The 21,001-nt window shown below is 41.6% G+C and overlaps 1 protein-coding gene across 9 annotated transcripts in view; it reads right to left on the bottom strand.

Moving 5' to 3' along the window:
* The window catches only part of MROH8 (maestro heat like repeat family member 8), a 54,203-nt gene that overhangs the window by 21,127 nt on the left and 12,075 nt on the right, over window positions 1-21,001 (bottom strand). For 8 of the 9 annotated variants that reach the window (XM_058562733.1, XM_058562730.1, XM_058562731.1 and 5 more), the window contains exons 5-12: window positions 15,502-15,581; window positions 14,396-14,540; window positions 12,862-12,957; window positions 11,565-11,669; window positions 7,415-7,550; window positions 5,447-5,565; window positions 3,937-4,080; window positions 329-489 (exon numbers count right to left, since the gene is read on the bottom strand). In XM_058562733.1, coding sequence (XP_058418716.1) covers window positions 329-489; window positions 3,937-4,080; window positions 5,447-5,565; window positions 7,415-7,550; window positions 11,565-11,669; window positions 12,862-12,957; window positions 14,396-14,540; window positions 15,502-15,581 — 986 coding nt within the window. The remainder of the gene's footprint in view (window positions 1-328; window positions 490-3,936; window positions 4,081-5,446; window positions 5,566-7,414; window positions 7,551-11,564; window positions 11,670-12,861; window positions 12,958-14,395; window positions 14,541-15,501; window positions 15,582-21,001) is intronic. The other variant, XM_058562735.1, reaches the window with a different exon arrangement.

Genomic DNA, 21,001 nt, shown 5'->3' with positions numbered 1-21,001 from the left:
CAATCAGAGCCACATTTTGCATTTGGCTATGCCTCTTTAGTGTCTTTTTATCTAGAACAGTGCCCCCAGCACTATTTTTTCTTTAATGACATTAACCTTTTTGAAGAGTTCAGTCCAACTATTTTGTAAAATGTTCTTCATTCTGGATTTGTTGAATTGTTTCCTTATGTTTGTGCATTATATTCTGATTTATATTGGAGGCATCTGTCTATATCTTATCTCCTCTACAAGAATATCATTAGTTTTCTGAGGGCAGCCATGTTCCACAACACTCAGAACTGTGCCACACACCCCAATTTAATCCAGAGGCTGTACCAGATTCTGTTACCTGTCATACGGCACTGGATGACACAGAAGGTGGTTGATCACTGTATCTGTGTACTTGGGCCTGGAGATAAACAAACTCACGGTATTTATGATTTGTTGGCGGACTCTAGGCTGGCTGATAATGGATAGCCTGGCACAGATAACACCCATAATTTCTGGCACCTGAAGAGGGAAAGGACATCACTAAGACCTTAATCCTGTGCGACACTGATAGTTATTGAGGATACTGTGGCTATTTCTGAGAGGTCCTGTGGGTGACTTTTTTTTAGGGGAAGACTCGCCCTAAGCTAACATCTGTTGCCAATCTTCCTCCGTTTTTTCTTCTCCCCACCACCCCCCGCCCTGCCCCAAAGCCGCAGTACATAGTTGTGTATAATTGTAAGTTCCTCTGGTTCTTCTGTGTGAGCTACCGCCACAGCATGGCTACTGACAGATGAGTGGTGTGGTTCTGCGCCCAGGAACTGAACCCAGGCTGCCAAAGCAGAGTGCGCTGAACTTTAACTGCTGGGCCTCAGGACTGGCTCATGGGGGTGACTTTTAAAACAGAATGTTTATAATTTTTTTTTTTTAATTTTTTTGTGAGGAAGATCAGCCCTGAGCTAATATCCATGCTAATCCTCCTCTTTTTTTGCTGAGGAAGACCGGCTCTGAGCTAGTATCTATTGTCAATCCTCCTCCTTTCTTTTCTCCCTGAAGCCCCAGTAGATAGTTGTATGTCATAGTTGCACATCCTTCTAGTTGCTGTATGTGGGATGCGGCCTCAGCATGGCTGGAAAAGTGGTGCATCGGGGCGTGCCCGGGATCCGAACCCCGGCTGCCAGTAGCGGAGTGCGCGCACTTAACCGCTAAGCCATGGGGCCCAGAATGTTTATAATTTTTAAAAAGTTTATTATTTAAAACTACTACCCAGTGGCATAGTGGTTAAGTTCACAGGCTCCGCTTCAGTGGCCCGGGGTTCACAGGTTCGCATCCTGGGTGCAGACCCACACACGACTTATCGAGCCATGCTGTGGCAGGTGTCCCGCATATAAAGTAGAGGAAGATGGGCATGGATGTTAGCCCAGGGCCAGTCTTCCTCAGCAAAAAGAGGAGGATTGGCAACAGATGTTAGCTCAGGGCTAATCTTCCTCACCAAAAAAAAAAAAAAAAAAGGTTTATTATCAAAATGACTTAAAACATATCTGTATGTATGCATATGCATATAAAAAGATTTGGAAGAATGTATATACAAAGATGTTAATGTGTTTTTGAGTGATGGGATATTTATTTTTTTGCTTATATATTTTTTCTAATTTTTCTTTAATGATTATGTATTGATTTTATAATAGGACAAACTAATAAAAGTGTTACAAGGAAGCTGGGGTCTCTTCCACTCTGACTATGAGAATGGCAGAGGAGTCACCTGCCTTCCTCCCAGTGGTGTCTATCACGCTCAGGTAAAGGAAACAGGAGCCGTGGGGCTTTGGTCCATTTCTCTGCTTGGACTGCTCTTCCTGCTCATAAATTCACGGCTTCAGGTCTCTGCGGAAACGGCAGCTTCTCAGAGAGGCAGTCCTCAACAACCTTACATTAAATGGCTGTCATTATCACCAATTCCAGAAATTGGTTTAAGGATGGGCAAGTGATGCGATTCTGGCCAGTGACACATGAGGGAAAATCTACTGGAGGCTTTTGGGAAAGATCTTCCTCTCTGATTAAAGGGACAAAAGGAAGGCAACATCTCTCTTCTTTGCTGGGTAGTCTCGTCTTACCTGCTCATAAAGTCTGAAACTGCACCGACTATCTTATGCCTATATGAACAGGCAAAGCGGAACGCTGGAAAAGCCTCTGGCTCTTTGACAACAGTGTTTAGTCCGTGAACCAATCCAGAAGATCTACTCTACTTCTAGGCTTCTTACTATATGAAATAGTAAACCCTTTGTTTAAGCTTCTCACAGCTGAAAGCACCCAACCGGTACAAGTGCCAATCTCATCATGCTCTCATCATACTGCTCTTTTTGCATCTTTGCTATTTTAATAGGTTAAAAAAATGGGTGTTCATCTTTTTTTTAATTTATTTTTTATTTTTTCTGAGGAAGATCAGCCCTGAGCTAACATCCATGCTAATCCTCCTCTTTTTACTGAGGAAGACTTGCTCTGAGCCAACATCTATTGCCAATCCTCCTCCTTTTTTTCCCCAAAGCCCCAGTAGACAGTTGTATGTCGCAGTTGCACATCCTTCTAGCTGCTGTATGTGGGACGCAGCCTCAGCATGGCCGGAGAAGTGGTGCGTCGGTGCGCGCCGGGGATCCAAACCCCAGCCGCCAGTAGCGGAGCGTGCACTTAACCGCTAAGCCACGGGGCCGGCTCCTGGGTGTTCATCATTTTAAAATTACTTTTTATTTTTATCAAAGTGCCACATGCACACAATTTAAAAAGTCCAGTGGTATTTATGCTGGCCCTATCAGTTCCCCTATACTAAACCCAGCATACATGGGGTTAAAACCAAAAGCACTCATCCTCTTCCCCTGTTTCTCTAAGCGACATATTGGTTGTTTTACAAATTGTTAAAAGCCCAGATGGCCTCAAGCTGGGCTCACGCTGATGTTTTGGCTAATTACCAGTTCTTAAGGTTTGTTACAGGGAAACTGATATCAAGAAGCTAAAGCTTCTCAGACCTCAACTCCTCGGCTTCTTGGCGCCAGAATCCACCATCCACCACAGAGACGGGGGAGACGGTTGAAGGACACCCACCTGTGATTCCCTTATCTCGCCATCCTCCTCCCTGTCAGCAGCCTCACAAGGCCAAACACAGGCTGGTGGAAAGTGCTGATCAGCAAGACCACAGGCTCCCCCTCCCTACCAGCAGCCACATTCCTCACAACCTTTAAAACCCCTTGCCTCCCATCTTTCCGAGAGACGGGACAAATGTGAGAGCTCTTGTCTCCTGGCTGATGTCACCCGAAATAAAAACTCTTTCCTTGCCATAAGCCTGGCATTCTAGTTTTATTTGGCCCCTCTTGTGTGGCAGGTCAAGAACCTGGGTATGTATCCGGTAACGGTATTTCAAGGCTCTCTCCTGCCTATTCCCTAGGTCTGCTCTCCAGAGACTATTGCTTTCATCCCTTTTATCTCTTCCAGTATGTCCTTCCATATCTCTAGATGATCTAATCATATTGTGTTTTCTTGATGTATCAATTTTAGATAAACTTAAACAAATTCTCTTGATTTTAAGCTTACTAAGTCAGCTTCCTTATAGGATCACTGATAGCTTGACTTTTTAAAATTTGACGCCTTTAATTAAGCTAGATGAGAGTCTAAATTGAAGTTACCGTTCTTATATGTGTTAATTATATCTTCCCAGAAAAACTATACTCTTCTGGAAAATATGGGCACAACTTAGATTTTTAAAAATCTCCCTCCCTAGTTGCATACACGGTGGTTATTATACGCTTGTTAACTGGATGAATGTTCGACATTGACTAATGGACTAAGGCTTTGATCCTGGCTGGTCCCCATTGGTAGTTGTTCTCAGCTGAATAGGAGCAGCAGAGGAGACCTCAGCAGCTGCAGGAGAGGAGAGGTCTTGCCATTATTTCAAACCTGGGAAATGGCCACTGAGCTTTTTACCTTCTCAAATCTGGACTCTGCATTTTCCACCAATGTTATCAGCAATTCTCCTGCTGATTGCTGGGTGTACGGATTTTTCAGGCCATCCAATGTAGTCATTACAAACTGGCAGAGCTCATCTGAATTGAGAAAAACTTCAAAGACCTGAAATGATTTAGGGAAAATGAACTTCCAAGATATATGGTATAATAGAAAAAGCCCTGAAATAGATTCTATGTTAACAATCAGAGAAGTGTACAAAGATGTACAAGGCTGTTCACTTCAGTCTTGTTTACAAGAGTGAAAAACTGGAGCAACCCAATCGTCCACTGATAGAGTCTGTGCATGGCTTTTTATAGCTCTGACTTTTAGAAAGAAGCTTTATTACTGAGATCCTCAGAAAGAGTCACACTTTCATAGGATTAGGACTAAAGGAAAGGTTCTAATGCTATAGAGCTGACAGGGTCCCAGGAATAGCTAAAATATCTTGTCTGGAGACAATATATTAAAAGAATGTGTTGGGGCCGGCCCGGTGGCGCAAGCGGTTAAGTGTGCGTGCTCCGCTGCGGCAGCCCAGGGTTCGCCGGTTTGGATCCCAGGCGTGCACCGATGCACTACTTGTCAAGCCATGCTGTGGCGGCGTCCCATATAAAGTGGAGGAAGATGGGCACGGATGTTAGCCCAGGGCCAGTCTTCCTCAGCAAAAAGAGGAGGATTGGCAGATGTTAGCTCAGGGCCGATCTTCCTCACACACACAAAAAAGAATGTGTCATTCTGCTTCTCGTTGCACTTGGCAGTGTATCAAGTCCTTCACAAGATTATAATAGGTATAATCTACTGGGCACTTACTATGTGACAGGCACTAAGCAAGGCATTTTCCATACAATATCTCATTTAACCCTTACAACAATTGAGTTATCCCAATTTTTACAGATCCCCATTATATGGATGAGGAAACTGATGCACAGAGAATTTTAAATTACCTGATACCTTTGACTCTACATGAGTAAGATGTGTAGGTTTTCTTTTTTTCCATATCTCCTAACATAGTGCCTGGTGCCCAGCAGATGCTTAAATATTTGTTGAATAATGAATAAATATACTAATTAAAAAGTGTATGGCTTATTGGACCAACTACAGTTTTTTGCAGCTCCTTTTTGTGACAAGTGTTTACATTTGCAAGAGGCTGGCTAGGGTTTGGAGAGCCATCAATGGAAGCAGAGTTTGTCTGAAGAGATATCCAAACAGTGACATTGGCCCCATTGATAGTTTGATCTAAACAACTAAACTAATAGGGCAAGGTATATGAGTCATGACCATGGTGCCTCATCTCCAAATTATGGAATGTTTGGAAAGCAAATTCTCTGGGCAATTTTGTATGTTTAGTTTTACATGAAATTACCAGAACTTTTCCCAAAGTGGTTTTACCATTTTACATTCCCATGAACAAATGTATGAGATTTCCGGTTGCTTCCCATCCTCTTCAACATTTAATATTGTCTGTCTTTATAATGTTAGCCATTCTCATTACCTGAGCAATTTTGAAGGGACAACTGTAGAACTGTTTAATACTGTAGAGTTCTAGGAGTTCTCGACATTTTTTCATTGCTCTTTTCAAGCTTTGGTGATTTTTCTTGTCATGAGTGATATCTAAGAAAAAAATGTGAAATATTAATACTTTCTAGCTTATTTCTTTTTTATTTTTTTAGGAGGAATATCAGCCCTGAGCTAACATCCATGCCAATCTTCCTCTTTTTGCTGAGGAAGACCGGCCCTGAGCTGACATCTATTGCCAATCCTCCTCCTTTTTTTTTTTTTCCCTTTTTCTCCCCAAAGCCCCAGTAGATAGTTGTATGTCACAGTTGCACATCCTTCTAGTGCTGTACGTGGGACGCCGCCTCAGCATGGCCAGACAAGCGGTGCATCGCTGCTTGCCCGGGATCTGAACCCAGGCCGCCAGCAGTGCAGCGTGCGCACTTAACCGCTAAGCCACGGGGCCAGCCCCTAGCTTATTTCTTTCTTCTTGATTTTGCAAGTCTGGTTGATCTTCAGGTTGAAGATCTCACTCTTCTTGTCTTTTTCAAACTTGAATAAAAATGACTGGGGAAGGAGTGTGTGTTAATCTGAAGGCTGATTTGTTTCCCCTCTTTTGTTGAGCAATATATAAAAAGGGCTGAAAGAAAAAGAAAAGAGCTTTTTCTAAGAGCAGAGCTTTTGAGTGATTTGGGAGTACAACCAAGGCAAGCTAAACCGTTCCCTCATTGGTGAGGACTTTTGAGGGATCTTCCTACAAAGCACCGGTCCCCCAAAAAAACTGCACAATTCTGCACCGTGTCTGATAATTCTGATATCAGAACTCTTTGTGTGTCTAGTTTTGCTGCTGATCGAATCTGCCAACACTCCCTCACAGTGCCTTAGTTTTCTCACGTTTTATTGTGACTCATGGCGGCTGGAAATTTATCTATGGGAAGTCTTTGAGCCCTTGGTTGAGGATACTATCTCTCCAACTAGAAAATAAGCTCTTTGGGGAAAGGACTTTGTATGTCTTGTTCACCAGTGCATCCCTAGAATAATGAGTGCTTCATAAACATTTGTTGAATAAATAATCAGTTGTATTTCCTTGGCTATATGTCTTGGTGGACATTGCTCATACTCACAGCTGCCTAGAGATGAGACTGCTGCTTTGGAAAGCATACAGCTTCCTCATCCTTGCGATGAGCAAGCCCAGGCAGGGCAACTACTTGGTGGGGATAGAGTAGACTGAGTCTCAAACATTGGGGGCATGCTGAGTTAGATATCTTCTGAAGTCTCTTCTGACTGGGGGGATCAATGATTCATTCCTCGACCAAAGGGCCCCCATTCTATTTTTCAGACTCCTCAAGCTCACACCTCCTGAAGGTCCTTGCTCATGCTGTTTCCTCTGCCTAATATGTGTTTCTTACCTCTTCACCTGACTAATGTTCTTTATTTTTCAGGTTATCTTAAGAGAGGCCTTTTCTGAACCCCACAACTAGATCTGATTCTTACTCATGGCCTCTGTAATTCCCCTTCATAGCAGTTATCTTAGTTTATAACAGAGTTATTTGTTGATTCTTTGATTGTCTGACTCCTCCATTAGACTATATGCTGATTACTGTTAGATCCTGAGTAAGTACTCAGTAAACATTTATGGGATAAATACATAAATCAAGGCCCAAATGACGGCAAGAACTTCTTCCACTTCTCACCAAAGTAATCACTCCAGTTTGTCCACGTGTTTAGCTACGCCAATCCTATGGCCATGCAGATGGCTGATACTGATGGGTCTGATCCACTGTTACGATTCTAATTATTAAGTCAGTGTAGCTTCATCTCTGCCTATGGACTATGTACCCTTCTATTTATGAACTCCTGTCAAAAGTCTTTTTAGAACGTGGGCAGTGAGGGCACAACGAGGACTGGTGCTTGCATTGTGCTAGAGGATTTATTCAGGGCCTTGCTGCATTCATCAGTGCCTTACACTTCAGCCTCAGGGTGATATGCAGCAGGTAGTGCATGCCCTCTGCAGCCTCCTTGGCCACCTCCTTCAGGGGGTCCCCACACAGTAGCGCCATCAGAGCCACTAGGTGTCCAAGTCTCTGGAATTGCAGTGGAAGCTAGTTAGGAAGAAAAAGAAAATGCCATTAGAATACAGGTGCATTTAGTGCCTGAGATTTAGGTTCTTGAGAAGTAATTCCACTTCCACCTCCTACTCACGAGAAGCGCAAGGGTCACATTCAGCCCTTGGATCTCTTTAAGATTAACATTTAACACATGTAGATACAATATATCCAGCAGATGGTATTAAATAGGGCAAATTCTAACCTAAGTAAGCAAGCTGATAAAAGAAAAAGCTTTGTATATAAAGATGTTCATTCTAGCTTTTTAAAGACCACATATAGGAAATAATTTCCCAATAGTAAAGAGAACTATGGTACAGCCACTCTATGAATATAACCTTTAGGGATCAAGTATCCTAGGAATTTATAAGGTAGGAAAATGTGCTAGTCTGCTAAGTGAAAAAGTTGGATGCAAAGCTGAGGTATACCATTTAATACTATTTAAAATTTTTATTTTTTGATATCTTACCTTATTAAGGAAAAAAAAGTAAGGTAGCTGGCAAAAACCATACCAGAAAAAGAAATATAATTTAAAATAAATAGTGAAGAAAGTGGGACAAATTAGAAAATGAAGGTAGAAAAGATAAATGAAGTTAAGAATTTGGTTAGCATGCAGAATGCATAACCATCATTTGCTTGAAGTAGGCCATGGAGCCGGGCTCTGAACTTTCTCAGGGCTAATGCAGAGGTACACACAATGCCCCGTATAATATGATTCACATGGCCCATAAGATAAGAAGCAAATAGCCATGCAGAAGAAGGACAACTGTTCCTAGGACTGAGGCAGAAAGAAATTTCTTCTATGGCTCTTCATAAAAATACACTGAGATACGCGAATAACAGCTTCTACAACCTATTTACAGTAAACACAGCAATACATACACAAAGCTGTATAACATCTTTCATTTGCTGATATAACCTTCATTCATTCATTCAGTCAACAAACACTGAGTGTCGATTATGAGCCAGGAACTGGTTATGACTATGATACTTATGGGTAAGGCACTATGACTGGCACTGGGGATATAAGCAGTGAACAAAAGATAACTTCCTTCCTCATGGAGGTGATATTCTAGTTGGAGGAATGTAAAATAACAAACATAGAAGTAAAACTTATTATGTATCAAATGGTGATACATGCTATGATGAAGAAAAATGCAGGAGAAAAGGACAGGAAGTGCTATTTTAGAATGGTCAAGGAAGACATCACTAATGTTGAAATGAGAAATTGAGCCATGTAGATAACTGGGAGAAAAGCATTCCAGGCAGAGAGAATAGCAAGTGCAAAGAGAAGGGAGTGTGTGTGGTGTTTCTGAGGAACAAGAAGGATAGGTCGGCTGGAGCAAAGTAAACAAGAGCAAAAGAAATAGGAGATAGATGAGGATGGGGCCAGACGGCACAGCAACTTACAGAATATTGTAAGAATTCTGGATTTTATTCTGTGTGAGATGGGAAGGCATTGGAGAGTTAGCCACTGGAGGGTTTTGAGCAGAGAAGGGACATGAGCTGACTTACATTTATTCAATGAATATTGAACTGAGCATCTACTATGTGGCATATTCTGTGCCAGGCACTGGGGATGCTGCAGTGAACAAGACAAACATCATCACTGATGAAATTCACATTCTATTAGAGGGAAACAGGCAATAAGTCAATAAAAAAATCAAACAAGCTAACCTCTGATCCTAAGAAGCCCTAGTAAGGAAAGAGAGTGATGAGATAGAGAACAAGAGTAGATCTATTTGTAAGCAAAGGCCTTTTTGAGGTGGAAACATTTGAACTGAGCACTAAAGAATGAGGAGAGGTTAGCTACAGAAGAGTTGGGGAAGGTCATTCCAAGCAGAGGAAGCAGTAAGTGCAAAGGCCATGAGGCAGGAAGAGCTTTATATGGTAAAAGAGGCCAGTGTGACTGGAGTTAAGTTTGGGGGTGTAGAGAGGCAGGCAGAAGCTAGATCATACAAGACCTTGTATTCAAGAACAGTTGGAAATCATTGGATCAAAAGAGTGACATGGGGGGGCCGGCCCCGTGGCTTAGCGGTTAAGTGTGCATGCTCTGCTACTGGTGGCCCGGGTTTGGATCCTGGGTGCGCACCGATGCACTGCTTGTCCGGCCATGCTGAGGCCGCGTCCCACATACAGCAACTAGAAGGATGTGCAACTACAACATACAACTACCTACTGGGGCTTTGGGGAGAAAAAGGGAAAAAAAGGAGGATTGGCAATAGATGTTAGCTCAGGGCCAGTCTTCCTCGGCAAAAAGAGGAGGATTGGCGTGGATGTTAGCTCAGGGCTGATCTTCCTCACAAAAAAAAAAAAAAAAAGAAAGAAAGAGTGACATGGGTTTTAAGAAGATAACTAGCTACATATAGACAACAAATTGGAAGGAACTGAAGTGGAAGCCCCTATCCCAATACACTCATGCACAAAAAAGTACTCAGAAGAAATAAATAAAAATTAAACAGTGGCTATCTCTGGATGACAACAAGACAATTTTTCTTCCTTCTACTTTTTAAAAATATTTTAAAATTTTTATATAATGAGCATATTTAAATTCAAAATATAAAAAAAAATCCCAAACTTTATTCAGACACAAAAGGCCACTGAAGAATTATGTTCCTAGTCTGATGACTAAGTGGTTCTTTAACGATCTCTTTTTCAATTCTTTATCTTTTTAGGTTTACTTGAGAATATGCAAAAAGTTAGGGACCCAGGGAATATACATTTGTCAAAATTATACACTTAAATTGGGTGGATTTCATTGTATATAAATTACAACTCAATAAAGTTGATTTAAGAAAAGCTATGGATCTTCCTCAGAAAAATTCAGAAGGCTGTACCACACAAAATTCTGCATACAACTGTCTGGATGTTCACAGACCCTAAAGGCACCTAGGTTAAGCAGCCCTACATTAGCAATTCTCTCTAGGAAGAAAACGCTAAGGAAGATCTCCAGGGCCTAGAGAGAGATTTTATATAGGAGAGAGTCATTTGAAACTCTTTTCTTCTTTAGTCTGCAGCCAAAATTAGAGGTTGAGGAATGCAGAAGGAAGAACAATTCATTGTTATTATTAGAATACCAACAATAGGGTAGTCAGTGAAGACAGAATAATAGGCTGTCAGTAATGGCCAGAAGTGACTTGCTTTGATGGACTAAAGAGAGAAAAAAGGAAGCAGCATAGTTTGAGGGACTGAACTTACTTCAGTACGGAGGTGGAAAGTTTGGATATATTTTCATTGTGAGAAATAGGGAAGTTAGTAGAATGCCATCCCTTTAAGCATGACTGTTAGAATATTTTTATCAAGGACAAATTCTCTAAGGAAAATTCTGGCATAGGATCTAGCATTCCCAACCTCCAGTTCCTCTTCCAATTCCTGGGCCTTATTATGCAGACTAGAAAAATGACAGATGGAGAACAGGAGAAGCTCCAGTGCCTAGTAGATCTACTTGGGAAAGAGGAAAGAGATTCACAGAGGAAAAAAAGAATAGATGCGGGAAGGAGGATCTTAGTTTTGGGGAGTTCTTTTTAGGAGTTATGGGAGAGGATTCAGAACAACTGAGAAGTGAGAGAGTGAAAGAGAGAAATGAAGGGATTTAAAAAGGGGCACCATAGAACTGTTTGAGATGCTGGGAGATATTTAAACTGATGTACTTACATTTGCCTGCTGGACTTTGTTACTTCAAATACAACACTGCACAGAGACTAGGCCACTGTGGGCCCTCAGATATTTTCAGGCGACATTTACTTACTCACTCATTCAAAAACATTTACTGTATTGTTATGTTCTAGCTCTTGCGCTAAGCAGTAGGTGTGCAACATTAACAAACACAGTACCTGGCCTCAAGCTGCTCAAATTTTAGGAGACCGGCAGATATGTGAATAATGCTAAGTGCTACGATGTTACCTGAGCACCAAGGAGTCACCATTTTGGGCAGTCACAAATAGGAGGGGAAACAGGCAGCGATAGGATGGCTTCGGATCCTTCTTCCTCTGCAACTGAAGGGCTGCTTACCTTTAAGCTGAGATGTATGGATAAGCACTTCAGAACCTGAGCCATGCTGGCTGTGGCCCGTTCCCGCTCATGGTCTTTGATTGACTGTAACCAGGGGTCCATGTGCTGTGAAACATAAAGGGAGCCTAAATGGTTTATCAGGAAGATCTGGGATAACACCTTTATTCTGTTTGGAAGAAAATATGGAGAGAGAAGTTCCACATGTCACTACTGTGTCTGAAAATATTTTCCTAAATGATAAACCAGTTTTGGTTGAAATGAAAGTGGTGGGATGACAAACGGCACAAAGACCTAGAGGGTCAGTGGTCTGGCTTCTACAGGGGCTTCTTTTCTAGACGTGTTTTCCCTTCATTCCACTTCCTTGAATTATTTATTCTATTCTTCTCTATGTTTTTAGCCTTCTGAAATCTGAAAGGAAGAAAATTAATTACGTGCTATTAAAGAACTCTGAAGATGGAGAAAATGCATCTGCCTGGAACAGTCAGGGAAAGATTCACGGAGAAGATAATATCCATGAGTAGCAGCTTCATAAAGAAGGTGGCTTTTCAGGGACAAGAAACAGTTTAATTAAGCTGCCAAGGCAGGAAAGTACAGGGCACAACGAGATAAAGGAGAGAAACCCAATCTGGCTGGAGTGTTGATGTACAAATAGAAGAGGAATGAGAAATAATGTTAAGGTTCGTTGTGGCAAAGATAAATGTCCATCTTTACTTACACACAAATGATTAATAATAGTCTCAGGGGTTATCCTTTCTGGGATATCTGCATCTTAAAAGGGGCAAGAGAGCAAGCTGCTTGAACTGCAGTAAATGCACTCAGTGAATAAATCCCTAATGATGGAAGAGCATATACTGGAACTGGTATAAGTGGGAGCAGGTGGTTATTAAAGACCTTTGAATCTTGCCTGGTAGGCAGCTGCCTATTTACTCATTCATGAGGCTGACTCTGTTCTCTGGTCACTGACTGAAACCCTTCTATGGTAGAAAGCAAAAATAATTTAAAGAATAATCATAGCAACCATTTAAACCCTCTATTGAAGGCCATTTATTCAATACTCACAGTAATTATTATCTCAACTTAAAGGTGAAGAAATAAGACTGAGAGATTACATTCCTTGCTGAATTTATAACCAATGAATGGCAGAGTCAGAATTTGAAACCAAGTCTGACTCAAAATTGATAGCTGATCCTCTTAACTCTTATGCTCTCTCTTAAAACTTAATCCTTCCACATTTTCTTCTTCCATTTTCACCAGTTAATAAGAATAGTTTCCCATTCTCTCCTGATATTGTGTTTACCTTAAAAATGGTGTCAAGATTTTCCAAATGTGGGTCTTTTACCACCAAACTCTGGAGCATCTCCGAGAATGCCTGAAACGTCTGCCTGTAGAGACACTGAAAAGGCACAGGATCAGCGACGCCCCCTACAGGAAGTTCCCCAAGCACTGTACACTTTTAAGGCTCATTATCTGGAGACTTTACTCAAGGTGCAGAACGAAGTGTAAAAGTACTGGTAGGCAGTTCGTGACCTGAGGTGAAACAACATATATTCACATTAAATGGACACCTCAGCATTACTGGGAACACAGTTAACTGATTCTCACTACATTTGGGGAATTATTTAGGGTCATCAAGATACAAGTTTGACTTGTGACTCTTTCTGATATCGATATCTTGAAACAAAGGAGAACCAAGTTCCCTTTGGCAACTGCTTTACCAACTGCTTTACTAGCTGCAGAAGAAAATCAAGGACTTTACACTTCCCCTTCTCTCTGCCTGAAAGCTTCTCCTCCAGAGATATCCACACCCCCTCTCTTCCACTGTCATCTCATCAGGAAGGCTTTCTCTGACCACCTATGTGAAAAAGCCCCTGTGCCTCCCAACCACAGTACTCTTCATCCTCCTCTTTCCCTGTCTTATTTTTTTCACAGCTCTTATTACCACCTGATATTATATTTATCAGCAGTTTGTATCTCTGCACAAGGATGTAAGCTCCCCGGATGAGTGTGTACTGTTGTATTTCTGTTGCCTATCATGATGCTTAGCACATGGTAACCCTAAATATCTTCTAAGTATATGAATACTCTGTCGGGGAGGAAGAAATTCCCCCTCTTACCCCACTTGATTTCTTAGGGCTATTATTATAATCAAATTGACACCAGACCAGATTAACAAAGAAAAAAAACAATTTAATATGCATATATGGGAGATCATCATAAAAATGATGCTCAGAGAGTGAACAAAGCAGGCAGTTTATATATCTTTTTTACACAAAGAAATAATACATTTGTGAGTAATTGACAGCACAAAGAAACTTAGGTTTGGGGTATGTAATTAGTAAGGAATTTAAGCAGAGTTTAGGCTTGAGGTAGTAAATTAGTGAAAATAACAAGGTTTGTTTATACAGGCTTCTCAGCCCTGAGTTTCCTAGCTCTGGTGACAAGGATGTCTATATCTCCTGGTACGGAGAGAATACCCTTCATGTGAGAGATTTACTTCCTGCTTCTAGGGGGAGCAGAGAGAGGGCCAAAACAAGTAACTTTAATTTAAAGTAATCAATATGCCATCGTGGGATATTTTCGGGTGGCCTTGCCCTGTGCCCCAACAACTCCCACTTTATTTTAGAGCCAAAAGCAAGGAAGGAGGGAAGAAAGAAAAAAGAAAGAAGACAAAATAAACAGGAAAAAAAGCTATTTAATTTAACTATCTATTTTATTCACTAGACTTGGCTTAAATGTTTTTTGGCTAGTTCCAAAAAATTAAATGCATTCTCAAAAGGCCAAGATCAGCTGACCCTGTGGATGACAAGTCATCAAACCAAAGCAGGAGTTACCTCTGAGTTGTAGGGCCCACTTGGCATGATGTCCTGTAGCTGGGTAAGAGTCTTTACAGATGGCAGAGTGATTATACTTTTCATGATAAGACTGAACAAGTCAGTTCTATCTTCAGAGCCAAACAGCAAATGGACATCTTGGTAACTAAGAAAAGACAGTTTGAGAGGCCGGCCCGGTGGCATAGTGGTTAAGTGCACACGCTCCGCTTTGGCAGCCCAGGGTTCACAGGTTCGAATCCCAGGCGCAGCCCTACGCCCCGCTCATCAAGCCATGCTGTGGTGGCATCCCACATACAAAAAATAGAGGAGGATGGGCATGGATGTTAGTTCAGGGCCAATCTTCATCAGCAACAAAAAAGAAAAAAAGAAAAGACAGTTTGGGAAGAATTTGATTTGACATTGATAAGTAGGGATCAAAGCAACCCAAAAGAAAAGGGTAGACTGATTGGTATATCCTTGTGACGGAAAAGATAAATGGCATGCTTGTCAGTCTGTTTAGATAAATCTCACAAAAGGTTAGAGAAAGAGTTTCAGGCTCAGAGCCTCCATCCTTCTTCCCTTTCCCTCCTTACCTCCCCAAGAGGTCACTGGAGTGACATCCTTCCAGGCTTCCTCCAGTTCAACCACAGAGGGAAGCCTGCTACAATCTAACATAGTAAACCACGATTTTCCAAAGTGTGTTCTGCTGAATGTTTGTTAGTTTGGGGAATAGTGGGTTAAACTAAGTTAAAAAAACTTCTTAGCTACAGGACTTCTTGGGACCTTTAATCAGTTAATGTGTGGTACAAACCTCCAAGGGAGGTAAATTGCAGGCAGCCCTTCCAAACTTCTTGGACCATGGAATTCTAATGTCATGAAGCATATATGGGAGTAACTTTCCACTGAATATACTTTCGACAAAACTGAACTCCAAAGAGGTTCCAATAAGGTCTTTCAGATATAGATGGCAGCATATATGAAGTCAAAGTTCTTACAGAAAAACATGGATTTGGCTTCCCCTTTCCTATCTAAATAGTTTTCAGAAGTTCAAAATATGGAACATGTTGGCTCTGGTATTGGCTCTGAATGAGGAACCAGGATGCATATGTGGGGCATGTTGGCATCACCTGAGGTCAGTGATGGTGACAAAGACCTCCTGGCGCACAGGGCTGAAGAGAGAATGCAGGGGTTCCTCTTCCACCAGCCTCTGCAATGAGAGGGAAAGAACTTTAGAGAGTCGAGAATTTGCCAAGTCATGAGGCCAGGTGATCAGAGATGTGGGAGGCCTGCAAGAACAAGAGCAAGCCCTTCAGTGGGCCCTGCTCCTTGGTTCCACAGGACTGGCAACAGGACAGTGGCCAGGCTAGTTTATTCTCTGGAGCCAGATCCCGAGGCCTGGCTCTGCCTCTTAACAGCTGTTTGAGCTGACACAAGTTATTTAACCTCCCAGTACCTCAGTTTCCCCATCTGTAACACAAGATAATGGTACTACTTACCTTCATGGAGTGGTTGTGAGTACTAAATGAGCTAATTAATAACACCTAAGAGCCCTCAATAACTCTTAGATAGTGTCTGTTATTCATTATTTTTATTACTAATGATTATTTCTAGTTTAGGCAACCTAATTCCTCTTTCTACTAAACCAGCATCTCTACTATAGTGCCTAATATCATTATGTTACTTGTCCTAGAAAAGGAATAGCTTTCCAAATTTCAAATTGGCAGAGGGAAAGCTGCCTTGTTCTGCTGGAAAAATCTGCAGAGTGATAGAAAAAAACAGAGGCTTTGGAGCTAGACAGCACCTGGGTTTGAGCACTGGCTCTGCCACTCATTCACTGTGTGACCCTGAATGCATTATTTAACTTCCTTGTGCCTGAGTTTCCTTATGAGTATGGAGGAAATGAGATATATCTCAGGGAGTTGATGAGCAAATGTAAATGGTTACAGTGGAAGCCTTACTGGATTGTCCACCCAGCCTCTCTGGAAACTGCCCCCGGCCCACAGGAATGGGCACCTCACAGCCATGTTTCTGCTAAGTCGTTCTGTCCTGCTAGTCACAGCTCATCTGTCCAGGAGTAGACACAAAGGTCAATCAGATTCTGTCTCTCAGGAATTTGGTATTGAGACAAACAGCTTCAGTATCAGTCTGGCGGATCTACTAAAAGGAAAGTTACAATTTGGGAGCACTGGGCCCTAATGACAAGGTAACAGAGAGCCAATTTTGGGAAGAGAGAGGGAGAAATGGAAATGCATACAAAGAAGCAAAGATAAGAGAGGGAGAGAAAGTTCTCACTGAGTTTGTGAAATTTTTTTTTCTGGTTTCATTCCCTTCCTGGAACAGGCCGCTCTTCCTGTCATAGAATTCTGGGAAACATTCAGTTATCCTAAGAACAAATCTCCCCTTTGTGTTTCAGCTGCCTCTAGTGGATTTCTCTTACCTGCCATCAAAAAGACCTCACTAGAAACTTAGGATAGTGCCCAGGAGGCAGTGCTCAATAAATACTCCCGGGTTCTCTTTCTTGCCCCTTCCTGAGTTTTCTCTTTCTCTTCTCATTTTCCAACTCTGGTCAGCTCTTGCTGGTGGCTTGCTGCTCTTCTTCCTTACTTCCTCTAGGAGCTCACTTATTTTTATGGCTTTATAGTCTGGAAGGGACAAAGCATAAGACTCTGCCTTCAGCCTCCTGGGGCTTTACTTGCCCAAATCTAGTTATCTCAAGGGGATCACCACTAAGATCATAGCTATACCCAGCAGTTTGGTGTAAAAAAGTGGTGAGTTCATCTTCCCCTCCAAAGAACATACCTTCCCAGCCTTCAATTGCTGTCAATGGTGCCCTTTCCCAGGGCTCATTAAAAAGATGGTTTATGACTTTTTTTCTCCTTTATTCACTTCCCACATCCAATCAATCACGGCAATAGCTACTCCTTGCTCTGCACAGTTCCTGATTGTCCATTCCTGCAGCCATACACCTCACATGTGGATGAAGGCAGGGCCTCTTAGCTAAATCACCAGGCCTGCAATCCCTCTGGCTTCAATCTACTTGACCACTTCTGCCAGAATAAACTTTTTCAAATCAGTTTAATCAAGTATGAAGGCTTATTATTTGTTCACAATTATGCTAACCACTATGGGGAACTCAGAAGTGAGAGGCTATTTTTGTTTGTAAAGTATTGGTGTAGTAGGAACCTCTCGGGGTAACTACTCAGATCACAGCAATCACCCCTTCTTTGGGAACTGCCTCCAATACACAGGGAGGGACACCCAGAAGTCATTTCATTACTATATGATGCTGCCTTAGATATATTGATTGATGCAAGAGTAGAGAATAGACCCAGTCTGGGCTAATCAGATTCTGTCTCCCAGAATTTGGAATTTTAGAGTGACAGACTGGGAGATGCTGAAGGTTTGAGTCACAGTGATGGCAGAGCAGCCCCTGTCTGTGAAACCCCTGGAGCTGTCCTGGAACATGCTCTTCTGGAGGCTTGATTGTTAAACTTCTTCCTTAGCATCCTTTTGAGCAAACTGTATCCCAGCATCCTTTTTGTTTGTTTTTAACCTAAGCGAGCCAGAGTTGATTTTTGTTGCTTGCCCCAAGAAGAATCTTAACCAATCTTAACAAAATGAGACATTTTTCTATAGGTCTTAATGAAAGGCAGACAGATATAACTATCTCCATTTTCCGGGTGGAGCTAGAGGTTCAGAGAAACTAAGTGATTTGTCTAAGACCACACAGGTTGTGCTTGACAGAATGGAACTAGAAATTGTGTCTTCTGATTCCTACAACAGCTCCCTTTCCTCTCCACCTTTCTGCTTCAGGGAGCTCAGACTCTCACTAGGACAAATGGACAGAGTCTTTTCATATTAGTTCAGTCCACCATGAACTGTCTATCCTCTGAACTCCTTCAGCATTTATTATCCATATCACTGAAGAGTCTTCCTGAAACCTCATTATCACCTATTTCCTGCCTTGCTGCCCAAATAATACAGTGCCTCCTCAATGCTGAGTGTACCCTTTAACTATTCACCAAACAACAACATAGTAGTAGGGTTTTGTGGAGGACCCCAGATACAGAATTAGGGTGGAGTCTCAAGCTGGCAGAGGAGAATCAAGAGGCGCTAAGGACAAATCTGGCTACATTAAAATTCTATTACAGCAGGTCTTGGTGCCCGTGTCTGCTGTCGGGCACCCCTGGCCACTCTGCCATATTGCAGGATGCAGAACCCTGGCCTTGGCATAGCCAGGTAGTAATTTACCATTCAAAACCCCTACCCGCAGGTCCCTTCTCTCTTCTGTCAACCCTCTCCACCACCTCCTTCGAGTCTTAGATCAGGAGATCTAGCTGGATTAATTTCACCCCAATCTTGTCATTACTTAACGCTATATCCCAGTTGCCATTGCATTTTTTTCTTTTCTATTAAAGTTCTCAACAGATTTTTTTGCAGCTTTTTTGATTTTGAGTTAACAGATACACAAAAAACTACATATTTAAAGTGTATAGTTTGATGATTTTTGACATATGTATACATCCATGAAACCATCACCACAATCAAGATAATGAACATATGGATTACTCCCAAAAGTTTTTTTGGGCTACTTTGTCATTTCTCCCTCCTGCTCTTCCTACTCTACTCTACTCCATCTTCAGGCAACCACTGATCTGATGTCACTGTACATAAGTTTGCATTTTCTATAATTTTATATAAATGGAATCACATAGTATAGTCCCTTTTTTGTCTGGTTTCTTTCATTCAGCATAATTATTTTGAGATTCATCCAAGTTGTAGCGTGTATCAACAGTTCATTCCTTTTTATTGCTGGGTAGTATTCCGTTGTGTGGATACACCACAATTTGTTTATCCATTCATCTGCTGATGGACATTTGGGTTGTTTCCAGTATCCAGCTATTATAAATAGAGCTGCTATGAACGTTTATGTACATATCTTTATGTAGACATATGCTTCATTTTACCTAGGAGTGGAATTGCTGGGTCATATGTTAAGTGTATGTTTAAGAGACTGACAAACTGTTTTCCAAAGTGGTTGTGCATTTTACATTCCCACCAGCAGTGTATGAAAGTTTTAGTTGCACCATATCCAACATTGGTATTATCTTTCTTTTTTATTTCAGCCATTCTAGTGGTTGTACAGTTGAATCTCACTGTGGTTTTAATTTCCCTTCCCTAATCACAATGATGGAGCATCTTTTCATGTGCTTATTTATAAATCTTCTTTGGTGAAGTATTGTAACAGCCTTTTTTCCCCTTCCTTTCCATATTCTGTTCTTAGCTTTCTTGGCTCTTTTTATTTGGATACTGAAGAACCACGCATTAGCATGGGTCATAAGAAGACTGGCAAATGCCTTAAAATTCTTTCTTTATAAGGACCCTGGCTTTCTCCTCCTTGTGGGTTCCTCAGCAGAAGTGCCTCTCCTCTGGGTCACCTCTTCTCCTGGTTGTTGGGAGCCACACTCTTTTAGCTCCTGCACAAGGGCTTACAAGGACTTCATAGACTTGTACAATGATGTAATTCTCTCATGGACACCAACTACCCTTAACTCTTCTAAGCTGAACCCCTTGCCAGGCCAAACTTCGGTTGATACCTGACAGTGGGTATTTTACTACTGGCTAGACAGATCCAGACGCAGAGCATGGGGAAATTCAGTGTGCTTTTGCTGTCTGAGACTTGCATTTGTGGATCTTCTGAGCTGGCTGGTTGAACCTTATGTAGCAACTCAATGCTGCCAATTCTTGTGGAAGAGGGACTTGAGAATCATGCCATTTTGGCTGAGTCCCATGGCTGCTGCTAACTCTCTTTCCGTGGAGTGTAGTCAAGGAGAAAGCTGCATTCATTCTTAAATCTGCATTATATCATTTTGTTCCACTTGATGTATTATTTGGAATAGTTCTCAATCTATTTATGAGGTGTGGTCACTTCCAAATGGATTGTAAACCCTTGGAGGGCAAGGATTAATACCTCCAGGAAATCTGTATCCTTTATCAAAGCACCATGGTGTTCTAGATACACCTTGATAGAAGGTATATCTTCTATCTAGATCTAGAAGATCTAGAAGATCCTTGATAACGTCTGGATTATTATTAATTATTATTAAACCTGTTAGCTGGTTAGCTTTCAATTCTGACAACTAATCATCAATCTAATCAGCCTTACAGATCTGTGGATTAAAAAAGAAGTGCTCATTTTCCTGGAGTCCGTAAGAAATCTCAGATTCAGAACTTTAGAGCTTTAGAGAAACAGAAGGGGACATTTCACAGATGAGAAAACTAAAGCATCGATCAGTTAAGTATTTGCTTGAGTGCATCAACTCCTTTGTAAAGCCCTTCTGGATCACTTGACACAGAATTGACCACTCACTCACTCCTTTGTGCCCTCACTAGACCTATTTAAATTTTTGTCACAGTCTCTATGACACTTGACTACACTTTGCTTGTCTGCAGGAACAGGGATATGTCTTCCTTGTCTTTGTAGTGTCCCAGGACATTGTCTGGAACTGTCAGGCACTTAACAAGGCAATGAATGAATGAGTTAGTGGCAGAGTATGGCTGGACTTAAGTACCAATAGGATAAAATACAATACTAAAAAGGATACAATCATGTTTCTCATATGCAAA

The sequence above is a fragment of the Diceros bicornis genome, chromosome 19 (assembly GCF_020826845.1).
Source record: "Diceros bicornis minor isolate mBicDic1 chromosome 19, mDicBic1.mat.cur, whole genome shotgun sequence".
NCBI lineage: Eukaryota > Metazoa > Chordata > Mammalia > Perissodactyla > Rhinocerotidae > Diceros > Diceros bicornis.
This window is presented reverse-complemented; position numbering and strand designations above follow the sequence as displayed.